At 38.5% G+C, this 19,580-nt stretch overlaps 1 protein-coding gene across 5 annotated transcripts in view; it reads left to right on the forward strand.

The window, feature by feature from the left end:
* Positions 1–19,580, forward strand: part of MRRF (mitochondrial ribosome recycling factor) — an 80,096-nt gene that overhangs the window by 231 nt on the left and 60,285 nt on the right. For 4 of the 5 annotated variants that reach the window (XM_054509409.2, XM_064579664.1, XM_045883081.3 and 1 more), the window contains exons 2-4: positions 4,661–4,872; positions 12,887–13,042; positions 16,111–16,229. In XM_054509409.2, coding sequence (XP_054365384.1) covers positions 4,661–4,872; positions 12,887–13,042; positions 16,111–16,229 — 487 coding nt within the window. Of the gene's footprint in view, positions 1–103; positions 296–4,660; positions 4,873–12,886; positions 13,043–16,110; positions 16,230–19,580 lie in introns of those variants that run through there. The other variant, XM_045883083.3, reaches the window with a different exon arrangement.

Below are 19,580 nucleotides of genomic sequence, written 5' to 3' on the forward strand. Positions count from 1 at the left end.
CGTCCCCCGACCGGTTCCATTCGAGTCCGGCTTGACCTTTAAGGCTGGGGGCGGGACCTGTCGCTTCCCAGAGAGTTTCATGGGGTGGGGGCGGGGCTTGTCTCCTCAGCTAGGAACTTCGCGGGTGGCGGAGGGGAAGGGAGCTTACTCAATAGTAGCCACTACTTAGTAGCCCACTGTTTGGCAGGAACATTTAGTTTTCCCATGGAAGTAGGTATTATTATCCTACCCCCCCCCCCCCGCCATGATGAAGAAGTGGAAGCTCAGAGAAATAACTACCAGGGTCGTGCGGCCAGTAAGTGACGGAGCTTAAATTACAAAACCTCAACTTTTAGCTGTTACTCTGTGTCTTCCCTTGGCGAACAGTTGTCATTTCAGTACTGTTATCTAGTTACAGAGTGTTTCTGCAGCCCTTATCTCATTGGATCGTCCTGGTAACCCTGACAAATAGTATTGTCATCTACATTTTACAGAGGAGATTGAGGTCCAGAGAGTTCGACCTAGCTGAGGTCACTTATCTAGGAAGTGCTAGAACCAGGGCTCTTTCCCAGGTCTTCTCTAAGTTTGGTGCCGTTTTCCTTTCACTACACTCCATTGCACTACCCAGAATCTGGTCTGACCTTTCATTTTACAGTTGAGGAAACACAGCCTAGGTAGGAGAAATGATTTGATACAAGTCATATGTCAGTCCTAGAGCTGGCACAAATGCTTTTTGAGTACAGGTAGTTATGAATCTATAGAGGATGGTTGGCAGGGAGTGATGAAGTAGGAATATTGGGATTCATACCTTCTGGCTCTTAGGCAAAAGCTCTTTCTCCACCTGTTAAAGTGTCTTATCCTCCTTTGGCCATGTCAGGGACATGATTCTGTACTATAGTCATGATACTATGAATAGTCAGATTCTATGTAGTCAGTTGCTATAAACACCTTTACATGGCACTGAATTTAGAGAGCATACCCTACTATCTCTATGTGGAAAATCTGGCAAACCAAGAGATCATTGAGGCACTGTTGGTAAGTAGATCCCAGGACCTTCAATCTGAGGCTTAGATTCCAAATCTTGAACCATAATTGTGACCTTGGTCAAGGACCTGCTCTTTCTAGACTTTCATTCATGTATTCATCACTTGTATTCAGTGTCTTCTGTGTTTAGGGACTGCTAGGTACTGGAGGTATGGCAATGAATAAGACAACCATAGATCAGTCCTTGCGATGGTTATAGTCTTGTGGAGGGAATTAGGCAATGATCAAATAACTACACAAATATTAGCTAATATTGTTTAAGCACTATGAAGAAGTGTAGGGTGTTAACAAAATTGGCTACAGGACATTTGATCTAGTTGGGTTGGAGGAGACAGCCAGAGAAGGCATCCTCTGAGAAAGCGATGCTTAAGTTGAAATCTGAAAGAAAAATGGGAGGTAGTTCATTAAAGAGGTGGGGTAAAGTCATTCCAAGCAGATTCAACTTCAGCAGTATTTTGAAGACCTAGGAGCAGAAGGAATAGTCCAGGAAATGAAAAATGAGTGTGCTTATTTGTAAAATGTGGGTGGTAATCACATATCTGGTTATCAGATAATACATGTGAAAGTATTAAAAATGTACATATTATAAGCTAATATACAGCTGAATTGGGAGAGGTTGCTGGGAGAGTGGACAATGGGCTTTGTGTCCCTCATCTAGTTCTTTTTTAAAATTAAAATACACCTATGGAAAACAGAGAAGGTCAAGTTTTGAGAACCTTACCTTTGGAAAAACAGTATATGCTTCAAACAGTTTTAAAAATTACTTCAACGGTTTCAACAATAATGTCAGTAATTGCTCTGAGTGGTTTCAGGTACATAATAGTATAGTATAGTGGTTAAGAGCACAGACTGGAGCTAGATTGCCTGAATTCTAACCTTGGGCAAATTATTTATCTGTGCCTTTATTTCTTCATCCATAGAATGCGTATACTGACAGTACTTATTTCATAGTGATATCATGAGGTTCAAATAAGTTAATGTATACAATGTAGCACTTAGAATTGTTTCTGGCACATAGTTGTAACCTGTAAGTGTTGGCAATTGTTTCATTTTTTATTGTTATAATTATCTTTTTAAAGCCTCATTAATATCACCATGGTAAAAATGGGGTGCAGACCAGCTCAGAGAGGCGAAATGATCTACCCAAGTTAATAAGTGTGGGATTCCAGTTCAACACTGTGTCCAAAGCCCAGGTACTTCCTGACACATTTTCCTCTCAGTATAGGTTAATTTTGTTGGATTGGGCTCCTGTGACAGTTCCTTTCCTCGACTTTAATGCTTCTGTGCTGAACTGTTAATATGCATGTCCTTAAGGTAAAGGGCCCAAGGGACTGCCTTTATTGAACTTCCACTTTGAAATTTCCTGACTTCTGTGCAATTAAAATCTGTGCCTAAAACATTTCAGCAATGTGGTTTATTTATAGAGTTGTCTTCCGGTTCACATGTACTGGGTCTCCTTTTGGGTACTGCATTTTCTGTCAAAGGTTGTTTATTTCTAACCCATTTTGATTTCCTGTTGCTTTGTGGATTGGTATTATGACCTGCAACAGGAACACCAGGAAACCTGTCTTAAATGGAGCAGCCAAATTGAGACCCCGTAGATTAAAAAAAAAAAAAAATTAAAAAAACACATTATTATACAGCCATATTTGGATATAAGTGTGGGTTAGGCATTGGCTATATTAGAAAAATCTAGATATAGAAACCTCACTCAGAGCCAAATTTTGTGAACAGTTTTGCCGAAATAGGGCAGAGCTATTAGTTCCATGCCCTTGGACAGTGACAGTCTCTTTGAACCTCAGTTTCTACATCTGTAAAATGGAGATTACTATACTTTCTTTGTGGCATTATTGGGAGGATTAAGTGAAATATGTACAGCTAAGCAATCAGCCTGGGCCTGACTTCAGTTAATAGCAGCTATTGATAATAATTAAAGAAGAAGAAAAGATACTTCTTCATTTTTTAATCCAGATTTGCTTTTACTGACTTCATATACTAATCCATGACATCTAGCATCCCTTGCTATTAAAAATCCCATCAGGAGAGAAAAAAATTATATCAGGAGAAATAATTTGCCTTTGCTCTGCTCATTTGCTTTTCTTTTAAGAAATAATGGTAATGATAGCTAGCATTTAATAAGCAGATACTGTATTCCTGGCACTGTGCTAGGTGTTTTCCATATACTTACTATTTCATTTTAAGATCAGGATATTATTTTTCTCATTTTGCAGATGAGGTAAGTGATGCCCAGATAGGTGGAGTGAACTGTCCAAAGTTGAAATGTATATCCAAAAATAAATAAAATAAAAGCAGCTGGGTGTTACGTAGGTGATGGGGATGAAGGAGGGCACTAGTCATGACGAGCACCGGGTGATGGACGGAAGTGTGGAATCACGAAACTAATATAACGCTGTATGGTGACTAACTGGGATTTAAATAAAAAATTAAAAGTACATCCAGATTTGACTGACTAGGCTATCTTGTATAATGACACGCAAGATTTCTTTATTGTGTCTGACCCTTGTGTGAAAGTCTTTTTGAAAGGAAAGGCGATAGTTATCAACAGATACCCTTTTGGGGGCTCCTGCTGTCCGCTGGGCACTATGCCCATTATTTTACCTGCATAAACTCATTTATTCTTCCCCACCCTAAGAAATAATTATAATTATCCCCATTTTACAGTTGAGGAAATCGAGGTGCAGAGTCAGGTTAGAGGCATTTAGTCAGTGGTGGAGCCAGGATTGGATTCCATCTGGCTACAGAGCACATGCTCTGATTTAGTTCTACTGCATCAACATTTTAGGATAGGATTTTCTTTTCTTTTTTTTTAATGAGGTGTAGGACAGATTTTCAAAGATAGTAGTAGCTTCCAGGTATTTGATGAGAATTGTTCTTGGTTTTAACTAAGTGGTAGCCAGATTCCTGGCAGATGCTAGCTGTACATTAGCTAGATGCTAGCATTTTTTCATGGTCAGAACTTTAGATGTATAATGTGTAACTTGTGTTAACACTGAGGAGGGTGGCATTTTCCAGAGCTTCAGTTCTGTAACATGGAAGACCTCAAACCTCAACCGTGCTTCAGACTCACATTAAAGTAAAGTGCATTCTAATTGGTAATCAGTGCATAAGGAACCAAAGAAAATTTTAATTAAATGCTGTCGTGTGAATTTTCCAGTCATTTTATGCCTGTTGAAAGGATTTTTTTTAATTTAGTTTAAAGTCCTCTTTCAGTGCTCTGCCCTCCCTCTTTATAGTATAACTTTATCAAGATTTTTTGCCTTTTCTCATGTAAGGATTTAATTAGCATCATTAAAGATTTAGGCTGCTGCACATTTACTTACTCTGTGTTCCCTGTGTACTCTAAGAAGCATTTGGTACAGTAGAAAGAGCCTGGCGATTTGGAGTCTTACAGACTATGGGCAAGTTACTTAAATCTCTGTGAGCCTCAATCTCTTCATCCTGTAATATGGGGCTAATCATATTTCCTTGGATGGCTGTTGGGAGGAGACAATATATTTAAATTGCCTAGCACATAGCTCAGTTTGCAGGGGTTGCTTGATAATTAATACAGATTATTTCCTGAAGTTGTAATACAGTCTGTTTTACTTAGATCTCCTTTTTGTCTTATTCTTTTTAGTGAATGTTCACAAGGATTGTCTTCAGTCATGGCCTCAGGTTTAAGGTGCTTCCGCTTGGTCCACCCTGTCTTTTGTAACTCCCTTGCAGCCTGGACCAGACCTGTTTCGGAAGGGATGCTGAAGACAGTGAGTGGAAGACAAAATGACCGTGGGCAATCCATGGCCTCTCCAGCTGTACCAATCCGTCATTTTGCTACCAAGAAAGCCAAAGGTAGAGATATATGACCTCATCCCCGCTTTCTTACATTTAGCCCTTGAACTGTCATAGCTGGAAGGGATTTCGGAGAGGTACTGAATTTCTCCCCTTGTGGAAGAATGAGGACATGGTGTCTCAGACAGTTCAGTTGATCAGCTTAAAAGATATCACAGTGACAGAGACAGTAATAGAACTGAGGGTCTGTTTGCTCATTACCATGCTGCCTCCCATGTTACCATTGCTTAGAAAATGTCTGAGTTCCTTCTTTTAGTTTTAGAATTAGAGATGTAAGTGCCAAGCAAATAAGACTATTTGTGGCAGAGATCAACATGTTTTCTCCTTATAGCAAGACCTATGTTGGAAGTAAAATTAAAACCAGAAGTTTGTTGGGTGAGGAGGTATTAGAGCCGTGGATTTAGATGGATGATCTTAATGGTTTGTGTCATCCAAGAATGAGACTTTGATATACCGCAGGTCTCAGCTTAAATGGCGTTTCCTCATGGAAGCCCTCTCTGACCTCTTAGACTGGGTCAGGTCCCTTGTTACGTGCACTCATACGCACGGTTATTTTACATTTGACGTCCTTAGCACAGCACTCATTAATTCATCAATTAATTGTAAGGTTAATTATTGTTTGTCATATGTCTTCTATGCCGGACTTTATGAGGATAGGGTCTGTATCTTGTTTAGTACCTAAGAGGGCCTGACATGTAGTATGTATCAAAAAATGTTGACTGAATGAAGGAGTGACAGAAAATTGTCAAGCACACCTGCTTTTTGCAGTGGTGGGTCAGGGCGTCCATTCCTAAAGATGGTGCTGGAAAGATGCTGCTGAGTATTTTTTCCACTGGCTTTTCCTTTTATCGTTTCTTATGGACCTTCCCTTTTCTATTAATAGGAAAATGAACAAGTTGCTGAAAGAGCATTAATACTTAGAAGACTTACATTCTGTTAATAATGATAATGGCAACAATTTTTAATCTGTATGTCGCACTAATTTTTTTTTTTTTTTTTAAAGATTTTATTTATTTATTCATGAGAGACACAGAGAGAGAGGCAGAGGGAGAAGCAGGCTCCCAAGGAGCAGAGAGCCCGATGCGGGACTCGATCCCAGGACTCTGGGATCATGACCTGAGCCGAAGGCAGACGCTTAACCATCTGAGCCACCCAGGCGCCCCGCACTAATTTTTTTAAATTCATATATTTAGTAAATTGATCTTTATCCAGTGAAAGAATTAGAATTATCCAGTGAAGAAATTTTTGTAATTATCTGGTGAAGCACAGATCTCACCATTTACAAATGAGGAAGCCGAGGTGCCTTTGTAAGATGTTTGTCCATGGTCACATCCAGTTAGTGGCAGAACTGGAAACGGGGGGCTCTTGATGTGCACAGCATCACACACATTAGCTACAGCGAGTAAGCAGCATCTTTTCAAATTTAATTGGCTATTTAGCTTTTATCTTTTTTGATTGCCTCTTTAAAAAGTTGGTGGCTTGACATTTTCTTCTAGGTTTATTGGATTCTTTCTGTGTTAGGAATGAGAGTCCTCTGTTGATTTTATGTGTTATAGCTGTCTGCTTTGTTTTTTACTTACCAATATCTTTTGTTGAGCATAAGTTTTAATATGGTCATATTTTTTAGTCCTTTTCTTTATTGTTTGTACTTTTTATGTCTTATGTAACAAATCCTTACCTATCCAAGGTCTTAAAGCTATTCTTCTATATTTTCTTCTGAATATTTTAAAGATTTTTACTTTTCATGGGTTTTTAATTCATATGGAATTTATTCCTGACTATGTTGTGAGGTTGGGAATCTAGTTTTCTAAAGTTTCTTTTTTATAATGGGTAATAAGTTCTGTCAATATCATGTATTGATTAGCTCATTCTTTACTCCTCTGTAGCATGTCAAGTGTCTTTTTATGTATTTTATTTCTGAGCTCTTAATTTTGTTGAATTACTTATCTCTCCCTACACTAAATTCCTTTCTAAATTCCAGTCACTGTCGTAATATCTTGAATCTGGTGGTATAAATCTCTCCTCATCATATACACACACTTTTTCATTTTCTTCTTTCTGGCCATTTGCTCATGTGTATGAAATTTATAATCATACTGTGAGTTTTTCTCTGTAAAGATTTTACACATTTCTTTAATCAGGTTTGTTTCTGGGATATCATCATTTTGATCACATACGTATATTTTTAAAGTAATTTTTTGGGCTATAACATATACGCAGGAAAGTACATACTTAACTTACAAGTGGTTACAGTTCAGAGAATTCTCATCAAGTGAACACAGCCTTGTAACCATCACCCATATCAAGATATAGAACATCACTCGTACTCTGGAAGCTTTCCACATGTCCCTTTCAGTTGTCACCCTTCAAAAGATAACCCATTTTATTGACTTTAGCACTGTAGATTAGATTTGCCCTTTTTGAACTCAGTATGGCTTCTTTTGTGTCTGGCTTCCTTTGGTAACAATCTCTTGGTGAGGTATGTCCATGTTGTTGCATGTAGGACTTGTTTGTGCATTTTTCTTTCTTTACGGTATCCTAGTGAAGCCTTATACCACAACTTGTGTATGCTTTCTGTAGTTGATGGGCATTTGGGTTGCTTCCAGTTTTGAACTAAAATAAAGAATGCTACTATGAACATGCCTGTGCGTGGATTTTTGTGCCCCTATGAATACCTTTCTGTTGGTATACATATACCAAGAGGGGGGAGTCTCTGAGTCTTCGAGGATGCGTATATTCAGTTTCTCTACATACAGTTCTCCAAAATGGTCGTGCCATGTACACTCCTACCAAAAATGTTTTAGCTTTCTCTTTGCTCCACATACTCATGAACACTTGGTATATAGTCAGTCTTTTTATTTCTAGCCATTCTCATGGGTGTGTAGTTATATCTCATTGGGGTTTTAATTTGTAATTTCTTGATAATGATGGTGAGCCCCTTCACATTTGTTTATTGGCTCTTTGTTTATCCCCTTTCCAGTCTTTTGCCCATTAAAAAAATTGATTTGTAGGAGTTTTAACATATTCTACAGATAAGACTTCTGTCATGCATATGTATTGCTGATATGCTTGCCTCTTCATTCCTTTAATGGTGTTTTTTGATGAACAGAAGTTTTTGTTTTTGTTTTTTTAAAGATTTTATTTATTTTTATTTGACAGAGAGAGAGGTTTTTAATTTTAATATAGCCCAATTTATCAGTCTTTTCCTTTATGGATAGTTTTTTTTTTTTTTTCTTTTCTATTTGAGAAAAATTTCCCCACCTTAAGGTCATGAGTATATCTGTTATGTTATTTTATGGAAGATTTGTTGTTTTAAATTCATTTCTTTTTAAAGATTATGTGTTCTGTTTGGTTGCTGGTGAATAGGAACACTTTTGGTTATTATACGCCGATCTTGGGTTTTGCAACCTTGAAATCTTTTATTAGATCTATTGTTTGTATAGGCAGTTATAATATTTGTAAATAATGATAGGTTTGTTTTTCCCTTTCTAGTCCATATACCTTTTCTTTCTCTCCTTCCCTTTCTCCCTCCCCCGCAACTACATTGACTAAGAACTTGAATATAATTGAATAAACATGACTGATGATAGTAGGCATCCTTATTATTATTTCAGACTATCAGGAACACTTCTCATATATTAACATCAAGAATTACGTTTGCTTATTTTTTCAGTAGTCTCTCTTATAAACAAATATCTTCTGTCCCTGTTTTGTTAAGAATCTTTCATTTGAATGAGTATTAAGTTTTTATGAAATGCTCTTACTGCATTTATTAAGTTGATCATCTGTTTTTAAAAATTTTTTAATCTGTTAATGGGGTGACTCAACATCAGAGCTTTTTCTGATGTTAAACCACTTTTGCATTTTTGATATGAGCCCTACTTGCTTTTGATACATAATTTGTACGTACATTGCTTGATACGTAATCTATACGTATGTTGTTGGGTTTGGTTTGCTAATATTAATTTAGGGTTTTTGAGTCTATACTTTTACGTGAGATTAGCCTTAATGTTAGCCTCTGATATTGCTGGGCATAACTTTCTAGCATTATCCTTGTCCAGTTTTGGTATCAAGACTGTATCAGTCTCATAATATGAGTTGGGGAATTCATCTCTGTCTCAGTCTGTCTCTCAGTGGGATGGTCTGATAAGATCAGGATTAATTGGTTCTTTACATGATTGGTAGAACGTGCCTGTGAAATCATCTGGACCTGGTATTGTATGTGGACAGACTTTAAATCATAGATTCAATTTCTTTAATGGTTATGATGCTGCTTAGATTTTCTCTTTTTTCTTGAGTTAGTTTTAGTAAATTATATGTTTTTAGGAAATTTTTCATTATTTCTAAGTTTTCAAAGTTGTTGGCATAAAGTTGTCGATAATAGTCTCTTAAGATTATTAAAATCTCTAATGTTTTGATAACTGTCTCCTCCTTTTCTTTCTTAATATTGATTTGTCTACTTTCCTTTTGAAGTTTGTTGGTTTCATAAGCCTTATTAAAACGAGCTTTTAATTTTGGTGATCTCTCTTTTCTTAGTTTTATTGATTCCTGCCCTTTATTTTTTATTTTTTTCCATGTCCTTCTTTTTCTATCCTTTGAACTGGACAGTTCATTAATTTTCAACCTTTGTTCTTTTCTTATAAGCATGTACAGCTATAAACTTCTGTCTAAATACAACTTCAGGTGCCTCCTAGAAATTTTAGATATACAGTATTTTTATTGCCTTTTTCTAAATAATTTAAGTTTTCATTATGTGTTTCTGTAGTCCATGAGTTATTTGGAAGTGTTTAAAATTTTTCAAACATACGCTTTTTGGAGAGTTAGCTTAATCCCACTTCGATCAGAGAATGTGTTCTATATGATATAGATTCTTTGATATTTATTGAGATTTGCTTTGTGGGTTAGAACATGGTTATTTTGTATAAAGGTTCAAGTGTGCTTGAGAAGAATGCATATTTTATTGCTGGGTACAGGATTGTATATATGACCATTAGATTGATTTGGCTAATTTTGTTGATCAAAAATTTTCTATTTATTTTTTTTATTTGCTCAATTTATCAGTTATGAAGAAAGATATTTTGGATGTCCTTGTATGATTATAGATTCATCAGTTTCTCCTTTTCATTCCGTTAATTCTGAGGCTATGTTATGGGGTATATTTAAGCTCAGAATTGTAATATCTTTCTGGTGAATTGTTTTTACTGTCATTATGAAATGGTCTTCATTTTTTCTAATAATGCATTTTGTCTTAAAATCTGTTTTTACGGGGCGCCTGGGTGGCTCAGTCAGTTGGGCGGCTGCCTTCGGCTCAGGTCGTGATCCCAGGGTCCTGGGATCGAGCCCCACATCGGGCTCCCTGCTTGGCGGGAAGCCTGCTTCTTCCTCTCCCACTCCCCCTGCTTGTGTTCCCTCTCTCGCTGTGTCTCTCTAATAAAATATTAAAAAAAAAAAATCTGTTTTTAGGTATTAATGTAATTGCATCAGCCTTCTTTTATTTAATATTTGCCAGGGTTATAATTTTTCCATTCCTATACATTAAACTTTCTGTAATCTCATGTTTTTGTAAAACCTCTTATGTATTGTATATGACTAGACTTAAAAAGTTCTTACTGAGAATCTCTAACTTTTTTTTTTTTTTAAAGATTTTTTATTTATTTATCTGAGAGAGAGAATGGGAGACAGAGATCATGAGAGGGGGAGGGTCAGAGGGAGAAGCAGACTCCCCGCTGAGCAGGGAGCCCGATGCGGGACTTGATCCCGGGACTCCAGGATCATGACCTGAGCTGAAGGCAGTCGCTTAACCAACTGAGCCACCCAGGCGCCCCAAGAATCTCTAACTTTTAAATGATCTTCTTGGTCTGTTTATATTTCTTGTGTTTACTGAGTATTTGTGTATCATTTTATGTTGTACTTTATCATAGTTTTCTTCGTTTCTTTTTTTCCCCCTCCTTTCTATTGAATTAATCAGATTTCTTTATTTCTCTTTTTTCATCATTGCTGATTTGGAAGTTATACATCTTATTTCTTATTGTTTTAGTAGTTACCCTTAATTTCTGTTTTTAACTTTTTATAGAAATTAAAAAGCATCTATAGAAAAGTACAGCTGTCATAGGAAGCAGCTTGATAATTTTCATAAACTGAAAACCCTTGTGTAATCAGCACCCAGATCAAGAACCAGAACATTTTCAGCATGTCAGAAGTCCCCTTTATGCTCCCTTCTAGTAACTTCCCAGCTTCTACTCCTTGCAGGTAACTGTTATTCAGACTTCTAATGGCATGGGTTAGTTTTGTCTCTTGTACTGTACATTCTTGTATCTGGCTCTTGTATGCACACTCTGTATTCTGGTGTCTAGCCTCTTTGCTCAACGTTATGTTTGTAAGAATCATTTTCTTCTGTGTAGTTGTAGATCTTTCTTTCTCATGGCTATATACTATTTCATTCATATATCCGTCCTGATACTGATAGGCATAACTTAAAATTTTTAACATGCATTCTTAGTTTAAAAAAATCTAAAGTTGCAGATACTATTTCCATTGTTTCTAGCTCCTGTTGTTCTTTGAAAGTATGCTGTTGTTCTGAATTTTGATCCTTTATGGATCACTTGTCTTTTATCTTGGGCTGTTTTCAATACCTCTTTGTCCCTGGTTTTCTGCACTCACAGGATGTCTAGGTATGAATTTACTTTTATTATCCTCTTTGGAACCTGTATTTGTGAATCTGAAGATTCCCATCTTTCATCAGTTTTGAAAATTCTAAGCCATTGTTCTGTTAAGAGCAATAAGGCTTCAAGCATGGTGGTGACACAAGCAAATACATGTTTTTAAAAAATCACTCTGCTGCTTACTGGTTGGTACTTGGGGGAAAACATTTAAATGATTTGTGCTGTAAATTTCTCATCTCCTCTCCCTGTACAAGGGGGACAATAATAATCTCTGTTCTTCCTACCTCGGGGAGCTGCTCTGACTCTCTAATAGAAGAATGTACTTTAAATTGCATTGCAAATTATGATGTGCTGTACAAATATCACAGGATTTAGCTCACTGTAGATGTTCAATAAAATTTGTTATGAATGAATCTCAATAAATATTTGTTGAGTAGTTAACAAGTGTAGGATAGTATTACTTAATATTTTTATTCTTTTTTCCCTTCACTCACCTTCCATGAAGAAAGGCAGGAATATTTGCTTTACTCATGGAAGTGATCTATATCTATAGAACATATATGAAAAATCACCATGGTGGCTTAGGCATAAAATCTAATTTTATTCAGCCCCCATTGCTGTTGATTTTCTGAAATATAACCATTTTTATTACCACTGGTGGGTTTTAATGTTCGTTAACTACTGTTGTTCGTTTTGTCCATCCCAGCTATCAGATACTTTGCATATCCTGTCTTAGTATTCATTTTAAAATGAATTAATGTATTTCCTGTGTCTCCAATTAGATTTTTTGGAGACAATCTAATGGAAAGTTCATGGGTTTAAAATTGGGCAGATCCGGACCAAATCTTGGCTTTACTATTTCATGACCTTGTGACATTAGGCAAGTTACTTTACCTGTTTCATCTTCTGTTTATTTTTCTAAAAAATAAGGAATTCATTTATGGAGTGCCTGCCATATGGATAGTGTTCTTTTAGGTATTTGAATTACTTAATTTGTATCATAGCAACCTGGCAATATAGGTATTAGCCCTGTTTTACAGGTAAGGAACCTGATACTCAGCAGAGTAGAGTAACTTTCCCAGAGTCATAAAACTGGTGTGCATCATAGCCAGTATTTTCACCTGAGGTGTGTCATTATAAAGATAGTGCCTTCACTAGTATCTCAGAAAGTGATTAGCACAGTGTTGGGTACCTAGCGGACAGTCAATGTAGGCTCTCTTTTAGGGCACTGATAATGTATAATCTTTTAGCACTTGGCATTTTTCTCTGCACTTAGTGGCACTTCTTCACTAGTTGTTTATTGTCTCTGTGTCTGCTGCTGTTCTTTTATTCACTGATTGTTGACTTCCTAGCCAAAGGGAAAGGACAACTCCAAACCAGAGTGAATCTTAATGCTGCCTTGGTTGAGGATATAATCAGCTTGGAAGAGGTGGATGAAGAAATGAAGTCTGTGATGGAAGTACTCAAAGATAATTTCAATAAGACTGTCAATATAAGGACCTCACCAGGTTAGTGGCTGAACCAATGTTTTGGAGAGGGGCAGAGTGGAAAGATCATGGCTTTGGCAGAGCTGGGTTTCAGTCCCGGTTTTATTACTTGCTCACTGGTGACCGTGGGCAGTTACTTTACTTTTCTGGTCCGCAGTTTCCTTGTCTAAATTCCCACTTTATAGCTTTGGGGTAGGTATTAAAATAAATGAGGTAACGTGCGGAATGGTTGGAGCATAGTGCCTGGCTCATCGTTAACACTACTTTATCCATCCATGTAGCAAATATTTGTCTACTGTGAACTAAGTATTGTGCTGGCACACAGTGGTGAACAAAAACCAGGCATGGTCTTTGCTGTCACGGAATTGCACTCTCAAAAAATGGGAGTTTTATTAAGATTGTACTATATAAGCACTTCTAGGTATATAATCTCACAGTAACCGACATCTTTGGTCCGACTTTTGCAGTTTGTCCTATTTGGCCATTCTTATCCCTTACTGGGAACCAAGTGGCTGCAAACCTATCCATCTGAGGCATTTCTGTACCCCTGAGCTTGACCAGGAAGATTCCGTTTGGGTTAATAACTTCCTGAAAGTGGCTTTTCTAAGTGGGAAATGTCAGAACTGTCTAGGAGAACTGTTTGCAGATGTGATGGAAGAAGTGAGTTGTCAGCTAATGGTGCAGGCAGGCAGGAAAAATCCAATTGCTGCTAAATTGGCCTTTTGGAAACTGTCATCATCCTAGAGTCAAGCCTGGGACCCCCTCCGAACGTATCTGTGGGAGCTTGGGCTGCTCCTACTCACATCTTGGTTGGGATCGTTCCTAAGGAAACTAGAAAATATTTCGTGAGCTTGTTCTTAAGAAAACCAAGTGAAAAATATACAGCTCCATTTATAAACACCAGCAGAAACATACTGAGTTCAGGGAGACGAGATCCTATGTGAAATCAGAAGACCATTCCGTCATTTGTCAACCTTTGGACTGGGGCATTTCTGCCTTTGCTGACAGTAGAGCGTGCCATTCAATCTCTCCCAACTGTTTATTTTAAACTTGCTTATTATTTTAGGTATGAAACTGATAAAGTGCTTTGTCTCCCCTGTGCTTTCTGGCCTGTTAACATTCTGCAGCCGAAACCAGAGAGCAGTTTGAGAGGAGCTCAGGGAGAAATGTGATACTTAAAATTAGCCAGCAAGCTCTACTCTTGTTGAACTTAAAAAGATGATGGGCCTGGAAAGAGGTTGGGAGTGTAATTTGTTAAATGTTAACCTCTGAGAAAATGAGGGGCAGGAATGAGGCTGAGGGAGATTCTCGCTGGGGACAGATTGAGGGAAAAGGATTTGATGCATTATGTCGCTATGGATTTAGGGAACGGGAAACACCACAATTGCATACTGAAAAGCCCATGTTGCAACTTCTGTGGCATAGGATCTTATGGCAAATCAGGAAGGCTGAGTCAAGATCCATTTTCAAAAGGCCTCCTGTTGGTATTTCCTCTTTGCCTCTTTTTCTTCAAGGTTATGTTTGTGTAACGTTCTCCATAGAACTTGGGGCCATGAAGAGACTGGGTGAAACTGAACTCAGCCAGTCTTTTCTGTGCCAGATTCTTCCATATCCTCTTTCATTACTATCTGAGCCAGCAGGCGCTTTTCCTTTCACACCTCCGTCCGTCTACCAGCAAGTTCTGTCTCCAAGGTAGTTGATTGCTTTTGATAGTTGTCTAGGTACAGATTTATCCACGTGTTTGTTCTTGCCCTCTTCCATTCATTTGCCCATCTACACACTCATGTATTCACCAAAACATTATTGAGCACTTAATGCTGTGCTGGTGAATAGGTGCCGTAGATAGAGAAAAGGCATCGTTCCCACTTTTCAAGAGCCTCGAGCCTAATGTGAAGGGATAGACAAGTAAACCAACATGGACAAAACCATATAGCAAAGCAGAGTGGTGAAGACCATGCCTTTAGAGTTAGCCAAACTAGGCTCCATTATTAAGAGCTGTTGTGACCTTGAGCAAGTCACTGTTTGGTCCTCAGTTTTCTCATCTCAACAAATAGTGGTACTGTTTCATAGTGTTACTGTGATAATGAAAGCAACCAAATTATAGAAAGCATTCAGCACAATGTCTTGCTCATAGAAAATGTTCAGCAAATACTGATTATTATAGAAGAGCACATAGGGTCCTTGGGAGCTCATAAGGGGTTTGTAATCCGGCCCAGAAGGTCAGTTAAGATTTCTGAGATTGGATACTGTTATAGCTGAGTGTTAAAGAATGAGCCCGAGTTACCTGAACAGAGAAGGACATTCTCAATAGAAAGAAAAATATATATTCAGAGTCCTGAGGCAAGAAGAAGACTGTATTAGGGAAATTGGAAGTAGGTTGGTTTGGTTAAAACTTAGGAAAAAGTCAAGAAATAATTTAACATTTATTGGGCTCTTGTATATGCCAGGATACAGTTACAAGTGCTTTCCAGAAACTCTTTCACTGAATCCTCATTAACAACACTATGAGAGAAGTACAATTTTTATGCCCCATTTAGAGTTCAGGAAACAGGTGCTGAAAGGTTGAGGAGATCTGCCCAGGGTCAAAGAATCAGGAGATGGCAGAGTTGGTATTTGAACCCAGATCATTGGTCTTCAGAATCATAGAGACTTTTACCATTATACATCCTGGACTCTTCCAGATTGAAGCCCGTGGTATCAACAACCTCCTTGCTTGTGATGACATTAAACTGGTTGAATACTTCAAATTGGATCTTTGGGCCATAAAAGTACTTCATTATTCTAACAACAGTTTGCTGGGACAACACCCAGTTTGTCTAAAAGGACTCCTCCCTACCTTTCTCTTTGTGTCTCAGAATGAGCCCTTTATGGTTGGCCACCCTCGTGGATGGTAAGGAAGTCCTCATTCTGTCAACATGTGCGAGCCCTTTCCATCATGTGACACTGCTGCTTCTACAAAGCCCCTTGAACAGTCTTGCCACGTTGATAAGGGATCCCAGAATATTCGCTGAATCTGAATTAGGTAGGGACTTAGATGTGGGGCTGTTAAAATCCTTCTGAATTCTAACACCCTGTGACTTTTCTTCTAGGATCCCTTGATCATATCACTGTGGTAACTGCTGATGGGAAGCTTGCTTTAAACCAGATTGGCCAGATCTCTATGAAGTCGCCACAGCTGATTTTGGTGAATATGGCCAGCTTCCCAGAGGTGAGGTGGCTTTGCCAAAAAGGATTCTTCTTCATGGTCTCTTTTGGAGTGGAGGAGGCTGGGTCAAGTCAGGAGGAAGTATTCCCTCCAGCTTGGGATGAAACAAGAGAGAAGGCACAATAAAGGGAACTTCAGGATTTAGGGAAATTCTCTTTTCCTGTTTCTAAATTCCTTTTCTGTTAAACTCAAACACTAAAAGGCCATGCAAGTAATTTAAATACTGAAACAGGCTCCATCTAAGAAAAACAATAGTGGCGATGCAGTGATTGGCGCTTAGCCAGATGGAAGGGGCTGGAGTAAGCAGGAGAACCTGTGCCCTGTCTGAAGGGAGCAGCCTCTGCCCAGCTCCTGCTGATCGTTGCTAGGCAGAAATGTAGACCTGGTCATCAGTGTTATCAGATATTAAGGTTTTTATTTCTAGATGAAGCCAGTAACTCAAATTTTTATATAAGAGTGTTAAATGTTGATAACTGATTCACTTTTTTTTTTTTTTTTTAAAGACCATGAGACAAAACATATTCATGGGCCAGATTTGGCCTATGGGCCTCCAGTTTGTGATCTTTGCATTACCATTTGGAGCAGACCTTCCGGAATTCATATTCCTTTCAAACTGGACTGGTCATTGTAGAATTGCACAGAGCACAGAGCTTCCAAGGTGTAAAATGGGTTGCATTAGATCACTGCAACCTTGAGGCTATGATTTAAGTCTAGTTGAGGAAATAAATGGGCTTTTACTTGTTGGTCCAGTAGGAATTGACCTGGATTGGGAGTCCTGGAGAACCTGGAACCCAGTCCCACCTCTCCTTCCAGCTGACTGTTTGACCTCCATTTTCTAATCTGTTAATATGAGGTGAAGGAATCTGAGGTCCCTTCCTGTTCCGATGGTCTCTTTCAGTAGTTCTATTCCAGACACCAAAGTAGAACCTGTTGGATTTGACAAACTGGATTAGAAGTATGAGTAAGGGAAAGCCCTTGCTATGAACAAACTGTTTCAAATCAGAGGGCTACTGTAGCTGATGTTCCAGGCACACTTGGCGGGGGGGGGGGGGGGGCTGTTACCACTCCCCCATTCCATTTTCCATACCTCAGCCAGAGTGAACTTTCAAAAATATATATTAGATTATGTCATTATGCTTTAAATTTTTCAGGGGCTTCATGTAATCTTTAAGAAAAAAATTATTGTGGCCTAGAAGGATTTACATTATGATGTGGCCCCTGCCTGTCTCTCATCTCTCTAGTCTCATGCCACTTTCATCCCTGTACACCTCTCTAGGCACATTGGCCTTTCAGTTCCTCAAACACACCACACCCTTTGCATTCTCAGGGTCTTTGCATATGCTCTTCCCTTTGCTTAGAACACTGTTGTGTGGCTAATTGCTACTCATATTTTGGATCACAGCTTAAATGGCACTTCCTCAGGGAAGCCTTCCCTAATGTGCTTAATCTAAATTATTTGTCCACACTAACCTCTTTTACATAGCTCAGTTCTTTTTCTTCACTGCACTCATCATTAACAGTTAGGCATTTATTTACATCTTTATTTTCCATCTCAAATCCACTAGATTGTAAGCTTGGAATGTAGGAATCATATCTAACGTTGTGTCCAATACCTATCACAGTGCCTGGCATGTGGAAGCACTCAGTCACTTTTCCTCAGGTGCATGAATACTGGTCATTAGATTGATGGAAAGAGGCCACTTTTTCTTGGTGTTACTGAGAAGCAGAGAAATGGACGAAAAGAGAATTGTCAACTCTTTCCCTTTCTGGCTCCCTCTGAATGGCTGAGGCCTTCTGCCTTGTTCATCTAATCCCATAGGCACCGCGAGCCAATTTAGGGAATAGCCTCCTAATTACACAGCTTGAAGACCTCATCAGGCAGACTGCTTTTCAGAGCCAGCCACTTCTGTTATTAAATAGCAAATGGCATTCACAGAAGAAGCACCTGATTGGCCACCAGAGCATCTTATGAGGCAGGAGGAAGTATTAACAGTTTAATTTTTTCTTAGGAAGTTGGAGTATATCTTCACATTTTTCAACCAAAGCATCTTTGCCATTTCTCTTAAGTTGAAATGCTGTGAGTTTTGAAAAAAAACCAAAACCTTCATAATCATCTCAGTAGAGAGGTTTTTTACAAGGACGGAGTGAGGAAGTGTGAGTTACATTGTCTTTTGAATTCCTTTATCTCATCTGGTGTATATATTAAACAAATAGCTCTAACTAAACATTTCCTTCCTCCAGTTTAGAAACTGTCCATAGAGTACCCAGGTTCATAGCTTCAAAATGCTGAGCTAATCCCCTCTGTGTTTATGTAATTCCTTTCTGTTTCAGATGCGGTTGGCTTTCTTTCCAGACCTGAGCGTTTCTGTGTCGTGCCGTAGTGACATGATGCAGATTTACATGCATAATCTTTTCAAATGCATTGAGGACAGAAAACTGTGTTGCATTTGTTTAACATGTGTCCTGCTTGATAAATGATACACACTGTTGCTGCCTTCCATAAACTTGCCTGCAGCTAGAGTTAATGATGGGAAAGGAAAGAAGGGAGTCAAAACCACAGCTTGATTTGAACAAAGCAAATGAAAAAAAAAGAAAAAATCTACAGGCTCCACTCCTGTTCTTGTGGAAGGAAGAAAGCTAATGTGTATTGAGTGTCTACTATGTTGCCAGGCATTACTTTCTCCTGTTTTGTTCAGTGATCGACATAGGTCCTTGCTAAGATGAAGCATTATTTATTCCATTTTATAGATGAGGCTCAGAGAAGTTAAATATCTTCCCCAGGTTCACACTGTAAGGATAGAGTCAAGATTTGAACACGGGTCTTTTTGACACTAAAGCCTGTGTTCCTTTCACCATTCCTACAGTAAGTAATTCAGCAAATATTTATTGAGTTTCTGCGAGTTATTAGGCTCTATTTGAGGTGTTGGGAATTCACTGATTAAGACAGCCAGGGTTCCTGCCTTCATAGACCTTGCACGTGAGGGACTCGTTGGGATATAAAGAGAATGGAAGGCCGGTAATTAAAATGGCCCTAGCAAAGTTGACTTGGACCCACATTGTCAAAGTTCTTGTTCACCTGTCTACAAAACTTTTATCATCTTTCATCCTTTAACCTAGATTAGCTCAAGAACAGCAATAGCAGACATTGCTAATTGATCACAGGACTCTTTCTTGCCTGACCCTAGATGGGGTCGATGAGCTTTCTCCACACAGTACTCTAAGCAGCTACAACCAGTTGGTCAGTGTTGCTGTTTGAGAAAAGCCCATTTGCTGGTCAGCATCCCTTCAGTAAGGGGGTACAGGCTGAGATGGAAGTGCAGTAGAAATAAGTGCCTTTTTGTCTGAGCCATGAAT

This window comes from Mirounga angustirostris, unplaced genomic scaffold (assembly GCF_029215605.1).
Source record: "Mirounga angustirostris isolate CCGP_5_RB_7025 unplaced genomic scaffold, mMirAng1.0.hap1 SCAF_15, whole genome shotgun sequence".
NCBI classification, from domain to species: domain Eukaryota; kingdom Metazoa; phylum Chordata; class Mammalia; order Carnivora; family Phocidae; genus Mirounga; species Mirounga angustirostris.